Source organism: Perissodus microlepis, chromosome 15 (genome assembly GCF_051167445.1).
Source record: "Perissodus microlepis isolate ML-2025 ecotype Zambia chromosome 15, ASM5116744v1, whole genome shotgun sequence".
Lineage (NCBI taxonomy): Eukaryota > Metazoa > Chordata > Actinopteri > Cichliformes > Cichlidae > Perissodus > Perissodus microlepis.
In genome coordinates, this window is record NC_140475.1 from 11,047,639 (window position 1) to 11,069,392 (window position 21,754).

Below are 21,754 nucleotides of genomic sequence, written 5' to 3' on the forward strand. Positions count from 1 at the left end.
GAATGCTTGATCTTTGTGCACTCTGTTGTGATTTTGCAGGGTAATGATCATGGAAGTGAAAAGTGGCTTTGATTTCTAGACAAACATGTTTAAGACTGCCCTGCATTTATCTGTTGTAGGGGAGGGTCAAGAATGGCTTCTTCTATAGAAGTATTCATCTGATGATGGAAAAGAAAGGAAGAGGTAGTTTGTGTGCCAGTGCATTGTACTCAAAGGATGGGAGAAAATGGTAACATACTTTCACATGTCTTCCTTTAACTTTTCTCTATATCATTTCAACATAATGTCCAAATCAGAAACTCGATTGAAAGCAGATTATACAATTTCAATGGCCGCTTTACATAACAATTGATATAAGCTCAGGCTGTGGGATTCCTGCATGACAATGAAGGCAGCCTCCACACATAATCCCTACCCTAAACTTCCAGTGCAGCATTGTAGTCTTCCTTCCAAACAAGCCAAAGAGTGACTGCCACTGGAATCAGTAAAGGCTTTTTGTCATGTTCTGGGAAGTATTAGCAATGTAATCTAATCTTATAATGTACCTGTTTCACATAAAGATCTTAAGGACAGAAGTTCCTAGTAAGTAGCTGACACTTAAAATTCCTCCAGGTTTTGTTCCTAAGTTTTACCAAAACCAGGTGAAGTTGTGGCATCGCTCGTTTTAGGGGAGGGAGGGTCAGGAGCACTTGAGGAGGGGTAGGTGGGTGGACTCGCATTTGGCCGTCTCATAAATGGAGTGGACAGGGATTAGAGATGCAGAGGCTGCTGGGAGAATAAACCCCAATCTTGGTCCATTGTTCTGAACTGGCAGTGTGTTCTCATAAGTGTGTGTGTGTGTGGGGGGGGGCAGTTTCTTCTCTAGGCCGCGGACAAAGCTAAGTGACCATAACACTGACATCACAATACCGTTCGCCTGAGAACCGATCAAAACTAAATGTTCCCATGCTGCGATGTAATCCAAAGCATACATTTCCTACATGCTCACAATTACTACCATATGAAAATCTGAGTGTGAGTAGGTGTATGGTCCCAAAGGGGGGGGTTAACAGTGCTACATTTCCCCATCTGAAAATGTTTTTTTTAAATCAGGTGACAAAATTATGTAAAACATGCCGTTTCCACGCTAATAACTTTGTTCTCTGATAGATAAACACTTCCCTCATTCACCATAAATTCTAACTTCAGCACTCATTCTTGTATGAAATCAGTGTAACTGCCTCATACTCAAAGCTGCAAATGCTGATGAATACAGTTTATTGTAAATATAATTTGTTATATGCATGGGTAGGAGAGCAGTGGGGTTCCATTAAAAAGTCTCAAATGAGAGAATACTCTTAATGACTCAAGATGCCCGTCACATATTTTAGCTCCCTGTCAATCAAGCTTGTCTCTCTGTATATTCCAGTTTGTCTGTCGGTCTAAAAGTGCCGGTTTGTCCGCCTGTCAGACCAACTGTCTGTCTTTATCTCTTCCTCTCTTTTGGTTTGACAGATCTGCCAGTCTGTCTATTTGTATTTCAGCCTGTCTGCACTGTCTGAAAGAAAGTGAGAATGAAGTGAAACTGGGTGAGGATGTTTGGCGGAGCAGAGAAAACGTGCGATGCATGACCCCAGCACTTAGGTTTGGATGAGGAGTTGTCAGTTGGCCTGTTTATTGTTTGGCTTTTGTGTATGACATCAGCACTGATTCGCAGCAAAGAGGTGAGATACCAGATTGATGACCGTTTCTCATGCCGCTGTGATCGCTGCCCGTTCGGGGCACATTATCAGTCTGCTGTTACCACACAGGGGTCAGTGTCGTGAGAGGAATCTGGAAATATTCATATCCATCCCGTCTTTGGCTCTCCTTCTCATTAGTCCGTACTTTTCTTGCTATAAACTCCATTATTCAAATGCTCTCCACAAGCTTCTGTGTTGTAATATTTCTTCAAAGTCCTCCGTGTTGGGAAAAAAACTAGTCTAATCCTCTTTAAAACAAAGCTGACTATCAGAAAGCTGACTGGTTACACAAGCTTTTGCCTTTCAGTAGCAGCCACATCAGGTCAGCTGCAATAAAGACATGGTTTCAGATGGATGCATTTAAAAATGAAGCTAAATCAAGTTAAGGCAAGTTTTCTCCTAACTTTGTTCATAGAAGACTTAAGACCACATTTACCTTTTACAGAGTTAAGCTGAGGTTAGAATGTTCTTAGCTCTTCAGATGATGGGACCAACCTCTGAATGTCAACCCCATTAACTCCCCTAAAATACAGCAGGATCGGTGAACACTGTCTGTGGCATGTTTCTTTTTTGGAAAGAATTCTGAAGGGCTATTAAAGTAAACAGTGGTTGGTTTGGCAAAGCCTTCTTTAAAAGAGCTGCTAACAAGAAAACTGTGGTTATGCTGTTGACCCACAGCACATGAAGCTCCCATTAGAGTGCACATCAGGCAAAAAGGCATCAGCAGCAGCATCAAAATGAGAGAAAAATATTTCTTGGGAACATGATTTACTCTCTGATAAGGTTAAGGAAAAAACAGAATGTTAAGCCATTTCACAAAAATACTTTTCACGCACAATAAATACCTACGTGTAGAGTTAACCCTCTTTTGGTGCAAGATTAAAATGACAGGATTGAATCTGCACATTTCTCTTTGCAGAAACTTAAAATGCAACATCTTGCAAAGCATGTAAAGTGCGAATCATTGTCCGTCTCTGTGTTAGCCCTGAGATAGACTGGCAACTTGTCCAGGTCGTACCCCGCCTCTCGCCCTATGACAGAAGGCCACCAAGTGCCAAAGAACTTCAGATCCATTTGAAGTCTGAGAAACTGCTTTTCTGACTGGACCTCTAAACACTTTTCTGGTGATGCACTCAGGCACTCATTTTTGAGTCTACTGAATTATAGCTTGTAAATCTTGCTCATTGGCTAACGACTTGCCAATCAGAAGTTGTTAGCCAATGAGCATGCCGCAGATAATCCTCATTTCTGAAACCACCAAGTTTTACAGTCAGACCTGCCCCTCCTTGTTACGGTTTTGGTTTTATTTTTCTAAACCAAGACGGTGACAGTGAAAATGCTGAGGCTCCAGAATGAAACATCAGAAACCAATGGATGACGTTCACCTTTTATACTGTTCTGTGCTTATACTGGTGGAGTTACATGCCACTGATTTGTGAGGGGTTTTAAACAAGCAAAGACTCTTTGTGGAGACTAAAAAAAAACAACATATCATTGCCATACCATTGGATAAAGGCATGAAAGAAAACTGACCACGACTGTTCTGTCAGTCTTTCTTTTTGCAATCCAAAAACCCCTGTACTCCTTATACAAACTGACCTAATGGCAGACTCGTGCCTCCAGCCTTGCTGCAGAATACCAAAACTGAAAAGTGTGCAACAAGCTGAAACAGCACCAAGCGCCAACAGTGATGACGTAACTTCTGGCATGTGCAATGTGCACAAGGACAACAATGGTGAGTGTAAACTGCCTGTAAGACGCTACAGTGGAATGTCTTCTTTCCATGCAAGTGATTGACACTTAATGAATAGAACTATTAACTCTAACACACACACACACACGGAGGTCAAAAACCAGCAATTAGTGTGATGAACTCTTCCTTACCGAGCATGTCTGGATTGACGTACTAATGAGTTTGACTAGTTGGCAGCATCCCATTTGGGCAGAACTGCTAGAGTCAGCTTAACCTTCGCTCAATGAAAATTAATTAAACAGCAAAGAAAATGTTGCTTCATGCACTAATTAATGGCATATTAATTGTATATGTTAGTTTGCTACACATCAGAATGCTTTGTTGTTTAGTCTCCTGTAAGAAACAACACATGCATAGGACAATTTCTCGGAAACTGAGCTCTGTTTATATAGGCAAAGAAAAAGAACAATTACACAAAAGCCAGACTCATTTGTTTCAGAACATGCTGTAAAAGCCACAAGTGCTTTCAATATCAAAAGCAGCAAAGCACACAAGACTGGAGTGTACCTATGAAATATATTTTTTGGGGGGGGGGGTTAAAACAAGAGCTACAATACACAGTACGCATTTGAGTGTTCTTGCGTGGGTGTGTTTGAGGAATGTAGTAAAATGCCAGGTAATTAGAGTTCAGATTCAGGTATGTAAAGCCGCAGGGAAGCCAGAGCAAGACAGGCAGACAGACACTCAGTGGGTTCAGAATGGCTTAATCCCCTGCCAGGCACAGCCACTACAAAAGCACTCAGGTAGGGACGTATCTACACTGGTGTGGTCTCCGTGATCAAAGCTTTCAGCACAGCCCTGCCCTCATGCCTTGGAAATGGACCAATTAGAGGTAAAGGGGTGAGGGGAGGGTGACTGAGGGTTGGTTGCGCTGCGTTCCATACACCTAGCTGGCAGCAGCTTCAGACAAGGTAATTATACACACTCCTGTCTGTCTCTCTAACACTCACAGTCACTGCTATCATGCCTTACTTGTCTCTCTACACCCCTGCATTACATCCTTTAAACACAGTCCAAGATAATATGGGCTGACATGAGCCAAGCTGTAGCTACATGTGAGACAATTAAGCTCTGTTGCAGGTAGTAGGGCTTTAACCCACCCAAAACTGCACCCTGCTTAAGGAAATCCACCCACTAAGATGCAGTTAACATTAGTAAGATACCACATTTCTCAACCTTCATCATTCTGATTTATGATGCACGTCTGAGCCACGTGCTTAGCAAGGAATACAGTCATTGTTCATCCTTAACAGCTTCTTCTTCATAGGAAAGAGGATTATTTTATCCAGTTAGAACATTGTAGTCGTGTTGCCCTATGTCACATGTTCTAAAGGAGCAGAGCAGGGCTCATGAAAAGAAATTTTATGTCCAAGTCTCTTTTTTTCCCCCCCACCATTGCAGCTCACCCACCCATGCAGATTACCAGCACCGATAAAGGTTAGTTGAAAACTGTTATTTGAATTTGATGAGCCAATTAAAAAAAAAAAAAAAAACTGCAAATAAATTGATTAAAAACTGACAGTTTTATCAACAGATTGATTTAACTCCTTTCTAAAACAGTCAACATCTGAAATCACTGCTGAAAGAGGTCGTGATTCACTATTTGATGAAACTGACTAAGCCATGAACTGAAAATAATAAGCACAAGATCATGTGATATGAATCATTAGCTGGCAGTTATCCATTTATCTAAAATCCATTTTCCTATGTTCAGTTTCTCTAAAGAAAGGATTTGCAGCTTTTTGGAATTTTAAATGTGATGTTTGGTTTATGGACTGCTGATTGGGCAAAGCAAGCTACTGCAGTGGCAAACTTTAAAAATAGTCATTACTGGGACTCCTATCATAATTCTCCATTAGATTTAACTTCTAAGAACCAGTTGATAAAATACAGATTTACCAAACTGTAGCTTATTCATTGCTGAACTGCCCCCCTTCAGCTTTATGAATTTTAACTTTCAGAAACACCAGTGTTACGAGAAAGCAGCTTAACCAAAAGCTGGAGCAACATTTAAATATATGGAGCGCTCGTTTTGCAGATAGAATTATTGCATTACTGTGATAATCCCAACCTCTGTGTTTGCCATTTAAACCTGCCATTCCTGGCAATGTATTACAGAGATTACAGGATGAAACATCTGGTTTAATGTTTAAATATCATTCTGTTAGTCTCCATGGTAACTTTTTAACACAGCTCTTAGTGTGTGATCTTCTGGTTCGTAGTTGTGTGGGAGTCCTGGATAATTAGCTCTTTTTCCAAGGACTATAGGTCACACACGACCACCTAGGACATTACAGTAAAAATCAGTACTTGAGATGAGTGACAGCCCTAGATTGCACTTAATATCCAACAGTGTGGTTGTGCATTTCTAGTAAAATTTGTCACTTTTTATAAGAAAATTCACCCCTTGTGAGGCAACCACTTTGATTGTAGTAATGAGTGTGTGGAAAATAGAGATGTAGAGGGATAGAAAACTTGTGTGCTCATGTTGATTTGCAAGCGAGTGCAATCTGGATCCTGACACAGACAGATGCTCCGGCCTGCTCTCTTGTCATCTCTCTTGTCTTGCCATCCTGTTGGGGAGATGGGGGGAGATGGGGGGGGGGGCTTGATATCTTCATTGTCAGGACTACGGGGGCCTTTATTGTGCACATATACTGCAAACACAACAGGGTGCTGTTACGTTAGGATTTCCTTTATGCTTCTGCACACGTTTTGGATGCAAGCAAGAAGCTGTTAGTGCATTTTGCATTTGCACAGCACTGAGACAGACGTGGAGAAGAAATGTGTTACAGCAGTAACCGAGCATGTAGCTTCTGTTTGCCGTGGCTGACAATGAATCTGCCTTATGTGCACAAAACCATAAATTATATGGAAGCTTTAAAGGCTTCGATCCAAAAGTGCCAAGACATTTTCTTTTAATCCCCAAGTCAAACTTTGCATGTAAATAAAGTCTCTTTCTCCCACCTGGCTTAAACAGTCACTATTAATGAGGCTTCTGCAGTACAGCTAAAAATGCAGTTTTAACACTCCCGTTAGACTCAAGCAGTAAGACTTTTATTGATGCTAAAAGCAAAAATTAAGTATACGAAATCAATAAGTTTGCAAACGTGCAAACTAAAAGGTAGAAAGTGGAGTCTAAAAAGAAGCCAAACATACTTTAGTATTTATAATGCAGCTGGCAATCTTTTCCCAATGCAGGTAACATAGTATGCATGTCATCTGGACATGCTGTAGGGAAGCTGAACCTTGGACCAGAATAGCTCCGATAATGCATCTGTCATGAATGTGTGTCATCAGGACCCGTTCCCCAGCACACTGTGGAAAATGAAATGGCCCTGATGGCAGCGAGGCCTGCTTTATTTAAAGCTGTTACCATGACCGCATAACTTTAAGTGATACATATATACTGCACGTCTCTACATGTTACTTAAATACAACACATCTCAGAAGACTGAAGAGGGGGGCTTTAAAGCAGAGGACAGAAATCCAATCCTTCAACACCAACTGAAGGTCTAAATGTTGAGATTATCATTGATGACGACTCCTGTTAATTGGAGAATGTTCAGTGTGTTTCTGTTGAATTGTAAGTCTCAAGCTCATATCAAGTTCATGTAGCTGGAGAGAGGAAAAATGAAAAAAAGTGGCTTAAAATTTAGCTGATCGTGTGAGAAACGGCACAGTAGGAACAAGCTCTTCTCGCTCCTTCCTGCTAAAATGAGACTGCCAGCTGCATATATACTGTAAATTCTGCTTTCCCACATTTGCTCATGCTCCCAGGAGATGGGTGGTTCAGCATTTCTGACAGAGGGACAGACAGAAGCTCTCTGACTCACAGTACAAAAAGTTGAAACCTATCCAGTGAATCTCTTTGCAATGATAACGTTTCTCGAAATACTGGACCGAACTGCTTTTGCAGGTATTGCTTTTGGCTGAATGGCAGAGCAAGACCGTACGATGTGCTAAATTTCTCATGAGTTATTGCACACAGCAGTTTTTACAAATGGGAAGATGATCACATGAGCTTGAATCAATAGGTTGTCTAAAATACAAGATGAGGAAAAAAGAAGACGACTCGACTGCAAGATCCAGAAGAAGACTCGAGGTGTGCAGCCTGTTTTATCGTCTAGGCGAGATCAACATGACAGCTTTGTGTTTTGATCCAGCAGGGCACACACTGTGAGGTGAAAAGGTCTGTGTGATGGCCATCAATCTGCTTATCAAACTGATTTGAAGAGGAACTGAGAGTGATGCGTTCAGTTTAAGCTTTACACAGACTCTTATAGAGGTCTCCAAACATGAGTTGTTTACAAAAGGAGCAACTATAGGAGTGCATGCAAGTCCTTTTCACTCTGCTGGGAATGTGAGCAATCATATAACCCTGACACGCTATATAATGTTAAGAGGAACTCACTCTGCTAATTAACTTTCTCTGTCCTCTCAGGACAATAGAGTGGGTCCTTGACTTCTTTATGACTTCCCCTTTATGAGTCCTTGGTTGATTATGCCTTTAAGGAGCTTTTAATAAGAACTGAGCAAACAGTGCTTTCAGCAGAACACAGACAAACCCGAGGCTTTCTCCTTCATTGCGGGAAAAAGCCTGTCTTATCCTGATGAACAAAGACAGAGTATTCTGCAGGAAAAAACAAAACCTACAAAAGCATTCACTTGTGTGATGAAAAAGGTCCTCATTTGGGAAAAACATCAAATTAATAGTTTTCCTTGCACATATTTTTCATTATGGGATAGAGTAGCAGCTACATAGCATGGGAGCTTAACTGGAAATCTGTGCCAGTTTTTTTTTTTTTTTTTATGCAAGCCAAATTCTGTGTCTTAACCGCATTTGGCAGTTGGCCGGTAAATGTATATGATCTGACAGCGCTGATGATTCATTAAAATTGTTTTAGTTTTTTTTTCCCACCAGATCTTGGCAGCTTTCCAGTGAAGCCCGAGGGCCATCAGCGGCCACAGCAGGCCAACAGGCAGTCACCTTAAACAGAACTCAAATTTCCTGCTGTGTGAGAGTGTTGGGATAATAACAGAGATAAGAGTACAGAAACAGGAAGTGAGGTGAGTGTTTGTCATGTAAGATGAACTTCCTCTTAAAAGCCATCTCTCTTTTTTCTTTAGCACCACCCCACACCTCTAATGGTCTGCTGCCTCTCTTACATTCTTAAGGCCAGTTAGGCTGCAGGCCTGTCACTTGTGGCACCCGCTACATGTGATCAGCTGTTCTGTGGGGTCAGACAGAGCTAACTTTCCCCCACAACTTGACGGCCCGTTCCTGACCAAAAAACGCCCACCAAGCCTTCACCAGAATTCAAAAACAATGTGCCCATCTATTTACAACTCTATCTTTCTCTGAATGATACCAAGGTTTTTTTTGTATTTTTTAAAATCATCCACCCATCAGCACAATGCTGGACACTTGCCTCCGCGGTTTGTTTCAATGGACGGAAATTGGGAATGCAAAACAGACCAGTAGTGAAAGGACATGTGGCTCCATCAGCTTCCATACAAACAATGGAGAATCTCCCAGTGTTTAGCTTCTGCTTCCTCCTGACACACAGCGCTAACAAAGAGGCGCTATTATGACTGACTATGTCTGCTGGTGCTGAAAGCAGCAGCCTCTGGATGAGATCAGCATGAGAACACATCTTTGTAACTTGGCACCGAGCGGCCGGTACATCAATATTGAAAAATTTTGCTTGCTGAAAAGGCGCCATACGATTCAACCAAAACATCCAGTATGGTTGAGAAATGTAAGAAATTATGTTAAAAGAACTGGATTAGAAAATAGAGTAACTGGACACAATGGGGGAATTTAGGTAAATACTGTATTTGCTTACTGCAATTATTTGTCTTGTGCAAAAAGGAAAAAGAACAGGTAAACAAAATCTTCAAATGTCCTCAAACACTGCAGTTGTACATCAATGCACCCCCCCCCCACCTCCCCCCGTTTTGGTATTACAGCTGTATGGATGTAAGCATGTCAGCTGCCTGTATCCTGTCCACATGTGCTGCGCCCCTTACTGGAAGCAAAACAAAGCAGCAATTAAACACGTACAAGTCAGATCATCAGAAATGATAATCTGTATTATTCCATCAACGTCTCACAATCTTTCAACCAAAACAATGAACATTAACTCCATAACTGCTGTGCATTCAACAACCAGAAAACTGGCGGCAGCATCTTCGCCGCTTGCTTTGTTCCCCGATGAGAAATCGAGAAATGTGCAACCGACGGCACAAGTGTTTGTTTACATCATAAGAAATAATATTCCCTCTCTCAGACAAGAGGTCTCCACGGCCTTGATAAGGATCACGGGTATTTATTACACCCAGCAGTGCCCTTACAGTGAATTGTTTGATAATGGGTTGTCTCCCACGAAAACATTCAGCACACACTAGAGAGGATCTATGAATCTCGGTGCCTATATCGCCTATGGTTTTGCTTGCAAAGTACCCACGGGCCATGGTTCATGAAAATCCGAGTGCTGAGAGCACGGAGGACGGTTTAAATGTGGATGGAGATCTTGGTTATGCTACACAATGACCATCCCTTGAGATTGACATTGTGTGTCCTGTAATTGCCCTATGTCTGTATCTCTGGTCTCAGTCTCCACTGGGGATGACATCTCATCTCAAGGGCAGGGCGAGGAAAGATATCTACAGACCAATCACAGCTCAGTCAGTCAAACTCTATCAGCTGGTCACAGCTCCATGTCCCACACTCCTCTCACTCCTAATGTGGAGGAGGGAAAGAAAAAAAAAAAAAAAAAAAAAAAAAAAAAAAAGAACTGGGCTGGAGCCAACTCAAAACTGCAGGGCTACACATATGCACATAGACACGCGCACACACAGAAAGAGTGAGGGAAGCAGAAAGACCTTGACCTGCCCATTCCCCTCAAAAGCTTCAATGCCAGAGCTCCGGCTCTAAATAAATACAGCCTTCAAATGGAAAGATAGTTTAACCCTCTGGAATCGACACTTTGTTTCAGGCCGAGTCTGACAGTTAATCCCTCACAAATCCCAAATCTCTGTGGGATTCACAGTTAGCCAAAATGGTTAAACGGACAAAATGAGCTTACAAAGCATGCAAAATACAAAACTGTTGTCAATTTCAAAAAGCCAATTTGGAAGCGAGCAAATACCAAATACCGAGCATGATACCAAAGTTTAGATCCTACAAAATAAATGGTAGACGCATGTGTTAAGCCAGAAATAGTCATCAACATTTTCACAACTGCATTAACTCTGTAGCTTCAGGATTATTTTCAGTCTGACTGGAACTAGATAATAAAAAACGTTATTGGGAACACACCCTCAAGTAAATTTGCAAGCCATAACCAGGATTTTTAGAAATACAGAGGCCCTTGGAAGCATGAAGACTTACTACAAATCTGCACATTTTCAGAGCAAACTCATAGCACTTGTTTCTGCCTTAATTCTTCAGGCTCACTCAACATCTCAAAATACTTAATCAACAGGCTCAAAAGTGGCTAAATCAAGTGCGGAAGTCCCTGGCGACCACAAAGATAAATAATTCAGTTGTAATAGTTCAGCAGCGAGTATCTGATTTGCCTGTTCTGCTGACAAGTTAACAAGCCTGATGTTACGACGGAACAGACCTCTAAAGATGCCCGTGCAGTGTCAGGTCAGTTCTTAGCTGTGCAGAGCCTTAGACAGAAAAAGAATAGATCACATGACCTGCTCCTTTTCAGTGGCTCCTCTCAAAAAGCCCCGCTCTATGCAAACAGCAGTAATTCAGTGGAGGCCTCTCAGCTGGTAAGGCATATGATTCAAACACTTCTGAAGAAAGGTCACTATCAGTGCTGTGAAAACAAGAGGCCCTCTCAGTCTGGCTCCTCACTGGACAGCAACAGCCTACCCAGCTGGGCTCTCTTCATTTACTGCACCTGCAATCGACAGCCCGCTGCCAATTCATCAAGGCAAAGAGCTAGGCCTGAGCCCCATGGGTCTGGCTGATCCACCCACACTGAATGCCGAAGCAAGTCGGGGGACAGGTGAGGTCAGAGTGGATTAATAATCAGGGTGTAAATTCCTCCCCACAAGGAATCGCAGACAGGGTGAAAGCTCCTCAGGCTCTACTCTCTTCTTATCGATCCGCAGCAACTTCACTCCCATCATTCACAATGACAGCAAGTACTCACACTTCTGCAAAGTGCAATGGTCCTGAAAATGTTTAGGCATCACACTGACATTTGCCTGTGACTCAGCTCTTTAGATGACGTTGAACACGTCACTGAAATATGCTAAACACCTTTTAGCTGACAGAGGGCAATCTTTCAACCAAATGATGGATGATGTGAACATGTGACAGACCTTCCTTGCCACAAGCATCTCAGGCACACTACAAAACAACCCTTTCGGAAAGGATTTATTCCATGTTTAGTTTAAAAAGCTTTACTCTTTTGGCTTTGACTGATTTCTTTGACTCTTGTTGTGAACAGTTTCTTAAATCTGCTGTAATTTTTCACCTTATAATGGCAGTGAAGTAAAATTCAATAAGACTTATTTAGGCGTAAAAACGGAAAAGCTTACATTTTAGTGGCCATCACACTAAATTGCTTGTTAAGTGGGTTAATTTAAAGTATGTGTCTGCATGATTGCCTGTATATCTTGTGCTTTCATTAACTGATTTGATGAGGTCACAGAGTTCACCAGGGTTCCACTTACCTTATTAGAGTACGGCGGCTTGGCGAGGTTGATGCCATCTCTGATGAGTTTATCCCTGATCATGATCTTCAGCTTGAGCTTGGGGTAAATCATCAGCTCCCTCCTGTTGCCCAGGGTCAGGTTCCTCTGCGCCCCAATGTACCCGCCGTTTCGCCCAACCCGGTCACTGATGGGCTCGGTCCAAGACTTGGATCCCCGCAGTTTAGACTCGCACTCCACCAGGTGCCCGCTATAAATTTCGGCCGCGGGTGGCATGGGTTCAAGGGTGAAATACAGTCCACTGGCTGTCTCTTTGGCTTCCTCCTTCAGCCTCCGCACAGCATCGTGAATCCTCTGCCTGTGATGAGGGATATAGACGCCGATGGCATCCAGGTCGGGGTCTCCTATTTGTTTGCAAACCTCGAGGTCGTCATATCCATTATCCACAAAGGACTCGACATACTGGGAAAGCTGGAGAGTCTTTAGCCACTCGTAGACGATGACAGGTCCGTTGCTTGTCATTTTGCCTGTTGCCAAATCGGCTACAACTCAAGAGCAAGAAGACGCTAAAGTGATCGTTGCTTTCCCATTCGGCGTTTCAAACGCATTGTAAGGTGGTCAAATATAACGCGTGTTTCCTTTGAGCGTGAGAGGCGCAAATAACTGGATCAAAATAATTGTGCACGAGCCATTCCAAAGGTCTGATTACCATAACCAAGTCTGATGTGGATGAAATCCTGAAAAAAACGACTGAATAAAACACTTTTTCTGACACAGTCTGAATGACAAACACCTGTCAGTATTTAGACTACAAATGAAGAACCCTTGGGGATTACTTGAGGGCAGCTTTCAAGCCACGTTACTTGACCATCGATTTTACCAGCCCACGGTGACTTACTATGTGCAGCCACTTAACCAATAATTACGTTTTCATTAAACAAATAGTTTCTTTTTTTTTTTTTTTTTAATATGTCATTGAAGCAGTAGCGTGGCCAGATTTCATTCCTTACGCAGGACAGCCTTTAACAGCTCTTGCTCCTTTCCCTTAAGTCCTTTTCTGTCGCCAAAACGGCAGCAAGCGAAATCCAAATAATACCAAAAGATCTTCAAAATGACAGAAAGTCCGCAGCCGACGCCTGACAATCACAGGGCTCCGCGTCCAACCGCTCCGTCTACGCGCAGACCACTTCTTCTTCTTCCAGGCGGCACATCACCACACTGGAACTGGAGCCAAGAGCCAACATGCTGCTCTGCTGCTGCTTCTGCTTCTGCTCCTCTCACGTCCACGCCCCCCGAAATTTCTCTGTACCCATTTAAAAATAGTGAGCCTTCTTTTTAAACCCCTCCAACAGCAACTTGTCGCGCAGCTCCAAGCAGTCAGCGGGTCATCAGGTTCCCATCGAGTTGTCCGAAGTTGCTCCGAAACGAAAAGAGAGTCTGTTAAACCTGGCGCACAGTCCGAATGGATTATCTTGCTGCTGGTTTGTTTGACATTATTACTCCCCTACGATTTGATTTCGTCCACCTCTCTCTCTCCCTCCCTCTCTCATACACACACTCTCACTCATTCAGCATTTCCACACTTTGGTTTCTCAACACGCACGGGCTCCCTCTACGTGGTAACTGTGGAACTGAAGATTTCAGCAGCAGGATCCGACTTAATAACCAGAAAAGAGAGAAATAAAGAGAGAGGGAGAGGCTTGTTTGCCCATGATGAAATGAGCAGACATCTCCTGACTGTCCAACACTGCACTTGAGTCCCTATCAAACTGCTAAACCACTCGATCATTAGTATGAGACAACAAGTCAAACTGTCAGGGAAAACACGGAGAGGCAGACAACTAAGAGAAATAACACGGCTTGAGTAGGACCTGTCTGGACTGTCCAAACGGATGCCAGGCTGCCCAGAGCTGATGCATGCTTTATCAAATGTGAGCTGACAGCTTGTTAGGGGTCAGTTTGATACAATCACTATATCTGCTCTAAGCTGGAAGTGATTTGCCTCAGCCTATTATGACATATGGCAGGGCGAGAGAACAAGTACACGAGTCAGGGACGAGTGAGAAAAGCATTGTTTTTGGGGAAGCTGCATCACAAATCTGCCAAATGCATGTCAGAATGTCAGAGGTGTAAGCAAGGGGAGATGTTTCCAGTCCAGTCAGACTTGAGTGGGTTAGCATCTCGTCTGATTTACATGTCTGTTGCTGTCAGTGTAATTACTTCAGAATGCTCTATTGTCCCCCTATACTTTGCAAATAAATAAATAAATAAACCATATAAAAAGGGGTTTAGCTGCTGTGAGCAATAAAACCCCAAATGAGAACAGCATGATATGATAAATTGGAGTTTATATTTAGCCTGCACACAGTATAGTGACATTATCATGTATGGTGAATGTTCAATATACAAATACTACTAAATCAAGTGGCACGCTACAGGGCTACAATGGCCATCTGAGGTTTCCAGAAAAGCAAGAAAGTCAGACACCAGTGTTAAAATGCTCGACTTCACCACAAAGACAAGCACACCTGGTAAAAGTAAATAATAAAGCTAAATTGGACTCATAACAATGCACACTCGTGATCATATAGAAATAATAAACACAATAAAAAGAAATTGATAAAATACCAGAGGGTAGACAAGAAAATCGCCTCTAATGTCTCAGATTAAAGAGACTGTCTGCAGGCTTTGGAGAACTCTTATGACTGCCACAAGCTTGATAAATACTGGTATTACCCTTTCAGTCACTATAAACACAAACCTATTGCAGTGTTTTTTTTTCCAAGTGCTCACAATGTTTTGAGCAAAGACGCGTCTCCTGCTCCAGTACGATCGCTTACCGGAGCAGAGGATTACGAGAGAAGAGTGACAGATGGAACAGGGAGACTGGTGCGCTCTACGGTGAATGAACTCAGAGTGCGTATTGGCAGTGCCAGGATTGCTGTGTTTCCACTCTGCTGCCCTGCGCGATGGTAAGTGACCAGAGGGGCTTCGACACAGGCAAGGGAGGGCGCCTTTGCACGAGCGTTCTGTAAGCTGCATGGAAAAACACAGGAATAACGATGACGTTCACGTACACGCACTCAGGAATGTGGTGGTCATTCGTGAGAGGATGCTATTTAATGACTGGGACTTGGTGTTATTTTCTCAAGATTATTCTATAGATTATGGTTTGCCAGACTGCAACATAAAAATGATCCATTCTTACTGGTTCAACTAATAAGTAAAAATGATCTACTACAGAGTGTTGTAGAACTCATTTAGAGATTTTATAAACTGCTTGAAGACTTTCTTTAATTGTGTTAAGTGCACCGTCATATGTGATACAGTATTGTATTACATAATGTGTAGTAGATACATAAAAAGGCAGTGCGTGTCCATTTTAGGCAACAGAAGCACTCTTCTTACTGAGTGTAGCAGTACTGCCCTGGAGCCAGAGAGCAGCTGCCACATCAATAACACCTCAGTGTCTTAATAAAATCTGAAATATAGAAGCATTACCACTGGCAAATGTGACTCTGTGGCAATGAGAGCGCACGTTAACATCGCTCCTGGTGAATATGTATATGAGGCCAGTTTGACTCGTTGAGTGAAAGCGTGTGACTGCAGCAAGTGGAGGGACAAAGAGTTCCAGCAGGTAGATGAGAGGAGATAGTCACAGTCAGACAGACAATAGCAGCTCTGGAGACAGCCAAGCTTTCTCTATGCTAATAGCGGTGGGCTCCTGTTTCACTCTGACAGGGAAGACGTGGGTATTAGAAGGTAGGGATTTCTGCTGGATGAAATTTTAGGGTCTCTTTGGGCCTCAGACGTCTACGTTGCACCTTTGAAGACCTCAATTTTAAAATCCTTTGAAGCAGAGAATGGCTTCTGTCCACCTAAATGCAAAAGCACCATGAAGGTCATGGATGGTGGGTTCGAGATTGAGGCTTTCTGGGTTGGTGTGGCTATCTGTCAGTCCCTGATAGATATGTAGAGTGCTCTGGTAGTGACACAGCCAAGAAGGAAAAGAAAATTCATAAATACGAGTTCATGCTTCGAACTGAATGCGGTCCTGCAGTAGATTTAGGTAAGCATGTCAGCTATCTCTGACTTGTGTTGCTGCACAGATTTTTCTTTTCGAAGTTATTCACTTCAGCTTTTAGAGCTCGGCTTTACCATCCATTTTCACAAGTTTAAATCAGTGCTAAATGAAAAATCTGTAATTAAAATTAAAATGCAAAACACCCAGAAATGTTTTTGCAAGTCGGTTGGCGACGATTCTTTAGGGGACACGTCAGATCTGGCAACATAAATGTAATATTTGGTACCATAATATATATATATATATATACACACACACACACACACACACACACACACACACACACACACACACATATTAGAACTGTGGATGGTTTTAAGAGAGAATGTGTATAAATTGTGTTCAATGTTTGCTCTCCTGGGACACAATTAAGGGCTAATCGTGAAATTCTTGTTTCAGGTTTTAAAAATGAAAGCACTCTCCAGGGAGGCTGGTGGTCCTGGGCATCTAGTGGATTCCTTTTCAGCCTTCTGGCATTTTAAATGGAGAGAGATGGAAGGAGCTTGATCTGCCTTTATACGCTTTTAATTACAAATGGCTGGCTGGGCTGCGGCCTCCAGAGACTAGAGGGTGAAGCAGGCACGTCAGGACCAGCTGCCACTCGACTGGCAGCTCAATATCAACCTGAACATCCCCAGGCCCACCGGGAGTGGGGGTGGGGGTAGGGGGTGGTCGGGATCAGTTCAATGCAACGGTTGAATATCTAAACACATCAGCTACAGGCACCTGCCAATCACCAGACCAAATCTGTCAGTATAAGGAACAGGTCAGTTGTCTATGTTAGCAATCCCAGTGGAGCAATAACAGTGACGGCATAACTCAGACCGCCACTCTGAGCTGCTGCTGGAGGGAGCGTCTTAACTTCTCCTGGGGTCTGGTTCAATAAGAGCTGCGGGTGGTGATGGACGGCTCTCCGATCAGACAGTGTTGGTGATTGCAGGCTGAGTGCAGACTTCTTTTTAGATCAGCTCCTACACTACTGAAGCATTTTTCACTCCATATTAATATTAGATGGAGCAATGGGAGGGTGGTGTGCTGGTGCAGTGGTTAGTACAGCGAGAAGGTCCTGGGTTCGGATCCAGTTTAGGGCTTTTCTGTGTGGAATTTCCATGTTCTCCCTATGTCTGTGTGGGTTCCCTCCAGGTACTCTGGCTTCCTTCCACAGACCCATGCAAACACACAGGTCTGGTTAACTGTCAATTCTAAATTGGCTGTAGGTGTGAATGTGAGAGTGAACGGTCATCTCTCTCTGTGTTGGCCCTGTGACAGACTGGCAACCTACCCAGGGTGTGCCCTGTCTCTCGCCCTATGACAGCTGGGATAGGCTCCAGCCCCTCCCCCCTGACCAAGAATTGGATAAGCAAGAGAAGGTGGATGGAGCAATGTGGATGGATCGCTGCAGAACAGCGATACAGCTCTTTGTCCCCACCGATTGCAAAGAAGTGAAAACATTGCCATCCTGTTTTATCTGCTTAAAACATGATTGTAAACAGGCAATATAGCTTAATAGCTGAAAATCTTTAGCAAGACACAAAGCAGGAGGAACATAAAAGACATAAAGTTTGCACAGTAGAAGTGCAAAGCCCACTGCAATAAAAGCATTGCTAATTAAAATCACTCGTGTTGCAAGCAGCAGCTCAAATGAATTGTATTTATTGTGCCAAGTATTAAAAAAACTTACACAGTGAGCTAATGAGCAGAAAACATTTAGACATACATGGAGACAAACCCTTTTCATAAAAGGTAATAAAATAATTTAATGTAAATGGCTCAGGCTGCCTTCAAACTTTACCTGATGTGCAAAGCGTCTTTGTGTTAAACTCTATTCAACACAGCAAAACAAACAATGAAAAAAAGGCAAGAGTGTCTTTTCTGCCAAAGCAAGTAACCTAAGAAATGAAGTTGCTTTGTAGTCTTAAGCTGCTATCACGGAGACCCAGGATTTTCCAGGAGAGCATTATCAGGCAATATGAGTTCTTTTATTGCCTGTGGCGATACTTTAATAAGACCCAGCAAACCTGTGACCTGCGTTTGCAGCAGGAGAGGCGGTTGTAGGAGAGATTTAGCGACTCAAGGGGCATAGACATACCCACAGGAACCCCCACTTAATTCCCAGTCAGCTGGCCTGATATGTCACCACAGTGAACCAGAGTGCTTATAATTAGTATGGACAGCAATGCACAGGAGCGTAAGTGGATTATGTATATATGCAAACGTTTTTGGCCAATGCCGATTTGAGACATGCAGCTGCGAGTGAAAATAAAATTGTGACATATTTTTCTTTGGCATTGGGTGACTTGTAATGTAACCCTGGAACACTGGCACACACACAGTTAAAAAGATTTGTTTATTAGCTGACAGCTAATTAAAAATATAGACGTTAGAGCGAAAAGACAAAACAAATCTTGCAGACACACATACCCAAAGTCAGGAACCGTAAGTCTCCTTTACATACCTGTTGATTGAATGCTTGAGATAAAGAAATATACATAATTTGGTCAGTCAGTCTACCTACTGACTACCCAAGAATAGTCCTTCTCCTTTCCACAGTTGACATTAATTAAAGATACAAGGATAATCTGGAGAGGTGAGAGTCCGACTAAAGGATCTCTGGCAGATATTGACTGAAGGCACTTCCAGCTAGGCACATCACCTTGTGATTTAAAGCTCACCTCAGAGCACAATGGCACCCAGAGGTATAAAGCTTAACCACCAAACCAGGTGGCTACATGAGCGATTACTGCTGACCTGAACATTCAGAAGGTCCCTTTGAGACTACTTCATTGGTGAGCATTGCACCCGACTTGTGATCAAATCCCGAGAGACCAAGACAGACAAGGCTTTAGACAGATGGAGAAACGTATCGCATCTATGACAAGACTGCGATGACATCGGCATTGCAGTCGCTTGTGTGCATCTGAGTGTGTGTTTGAGTGCGTGTGAGTTGCTCTGTGCCCTAAAGGGAAGGTTTCCAGCTGATGATAAATGAAGCGTCAGGTGACTCCGGAGAACATTTTATAACAGCCCCCTCAGCAAAGCAGCGGAGCAGTGAGCCCAATTAATAAAGATCAGTTCTTTTCATTAGAAACTTCTATTTCTTTCTTAATTAAAAACTAGGTGATTGAAAAAAAATGAATAATGGAAAAGGAGCTTCTGACAAAATATACAAGGCACAGAATTTATATATATAGGCACAGAATTTATATATATAGATATATAGATATATATACTCTTGCCCTGTGCTAGATAGAAAGATAGGTTTATCTCTTAGGAGAAACACCAAGGATTAGCCTTACTAGGCTTCTTATTATAGAGCTACTGAATGATGAACTTGAGTTTGGTAATATATTTAGAAAATATGTAAAACAGTGTCATTTAGGATGACTGCAGTGGCTCTAATTTTTGGAGTGAAAGGATTTATTTAAGAAGCTATGGGTCAACCCTCTCCCTCTATCTGTACCTCAGAGAACTGAACAGACAAAAGAGCAATTAGACGCAGCACCATCAGTCTCATTATAATAAATCTATTCTCGATTGGATGGGAAGATGATGGCTGTGAGCCCAGGTTTGTTAATATGTTTTATTACTATATAACCCGTATATATCTGACCCATCCTTGAGGTCCATGGAGATGACATAGACTTATAATGTTGGTGCAAAGCAGAGATCATACAGAAGATGAGCAGTGGATGAAAATATCTTAAAACTGGAATAATTCAAATAATCTCATTAGGTCTTAGTTATTACACTTCACTGCAGAGAGGAATGACATTAAAAAAAAAAAGAGTGAAAAATGAGGTAAAATAAATGGGTTATCGAACACGGGGTTCAGTCTGTGCAGTGAGACAGAGAAGACAGATGGAAGGAATAAAGGTGCAGGGGTCATTATGAGTGACAATGATGGCTGTGGATGAAGACTGTCATAACCCAAACAATTTCCCAACAAGGGAATGACAAATCAATAAGGTTCAATGTCTCACTGTGAGCTCAGCCTCGGGATGATCACCTCATCAGTTATGGTCCACTGCTAGCATTTTACTTCATTATAATATAAAAAAGAAACTAGGTCATTTTACTATAAAGCAATTGAGTTGACAAAATTAGGAGCCATATACTCACCTTCAATACGAACAACCTTTTATTCAAGGTAAAGAAAACTGATGTTCAAAGATGACGGTTAGTCTGATAGCTGTAGTATTTGATGGATGGAATTATATCTCCCACTTTCCTCTTTCCATTGAATTAAACACAAATTGATTTTGTAAGAACATTGTATTGGTCTCATGGTGAAGGGTCATTCACAATTTCTTGCAAAGAAGTTAGCTTGAATCCTTTTGGAGCCACAAATAAACCCTTGCGATAAGTTGTAGGTTTATTCGTACAAATGTAAACCAGCTTCAACTGAAGTTGAAAAATGGCATGAAAAATGTGGTAGCTGATTTTTTTTTCCTCGTGTACAGACATGCTTAAATATTGATTATTCTTTTGAGTAAACTATGCACACTAGATTGATTTACAATGAGCAAATATAAACTGCCTTTGTCTGCTGACAATAGGATGACATTCCTCAAAACACTCACACACGCCCAGTGTAATCTCTCTCTCATCTCCACAGAAGCCCTCCTTTTACCCAACCCCCCCTCTGCGCTCGCAAGATAATGTATGAGTCTGATGACTCAAGTGTTTTATATTCAATTTTCTGCTCAAGTAAGCTCCTTCAAACATGCTACACAATTAAGCAAAGGAATGGCTCTACTACATTTGATCTACTGCAGAGACCCCCAGGGACCCTGAAAGTTTCACCTTGCTGCCTGCAAGCACCACAAAGCACCTGTACTTCCAGACATGCACGTGCACATACACACACACACTTGAATTCCAAGCCCAGAGTTTTATAGTAGTGCATGGTGGTCTGGCTTGGCTCTAGAGTCTCACAAATGCTGTTTGATCTCAGGAAGACGCTTTTCTCTTTTGGTCTGCGAAAGCTTTTTGGATAGATGAGAAGCTGCAACTGAGTTTTTTTTTCTTCTTTACTTAAAAGAACTCACTTTAGACTCTCATCATGTGCCTCTATAGTTTAATGATTCCCACATTCTCTTGGTATGTGAAAGGTTGCTGGTTCACCTCCAGCCAATGATACAGATTCCCTTAAGGGTAGTGTCAGAAAGGGCATCTGTCCAACTCTGACTTGCAGAGGTGCCTCTGTTTGTGGTGACCCACAAGCAGAGCAATTGAAAGTAGCTTTAAAGGACTTGCCATGTAAGGTGATGCTTCTTTGATGGATGACAGGTAAAAAGGAGAAATTCTACATTAAAAAGAATAAAACATTAATACACAAGTGATTAAAATATGAAGTCTAAAATACCTCAATAAGATTATAATAAGATACTAGACTACAACAGTAAAAATCATACTTATTCCAAGGTATTTCATCATCTCCAAGATCCTGTGACAGCTTCACTAAAGCTTTTCATCAGGCAACTAGCAGACTTACTGTAACACCGAGGACCTGTACTA

At 42.2% G+C, this 21,754-nt stretch overlaps 1 protein-coding gene across 3 annotated transcripts in view; it reads right to left on the minus strand.

Moving 5' to 3' along the window:
- Positions 1-13,746, minus strand: part of sash1a (SAM and SH3 domain containing 1a) — a 165,103-nt gene extending 151,357 nt beyond the window's left edge. For 2 of the 3 annotated variants that reach the window (XM_084954180.1, XM_084954179.1), the window contains exon 1: positions 12,175-13,746. In XM_084954180.1, the coding sequence (XP_084810306.1) occupies positions 12,175-12,675 (501 nt within the window). In that variant the 5' untranslated portion in view covers positions 12,676-13,746. The remainder of the gene's footprint in view (positions 1-12,174) is intronic. The other variant, XM_084954182.1, reaches the window with a different exon arrangement.
- Positions 13,747-21,754: the final 8,008 nt, after the last annotated feature.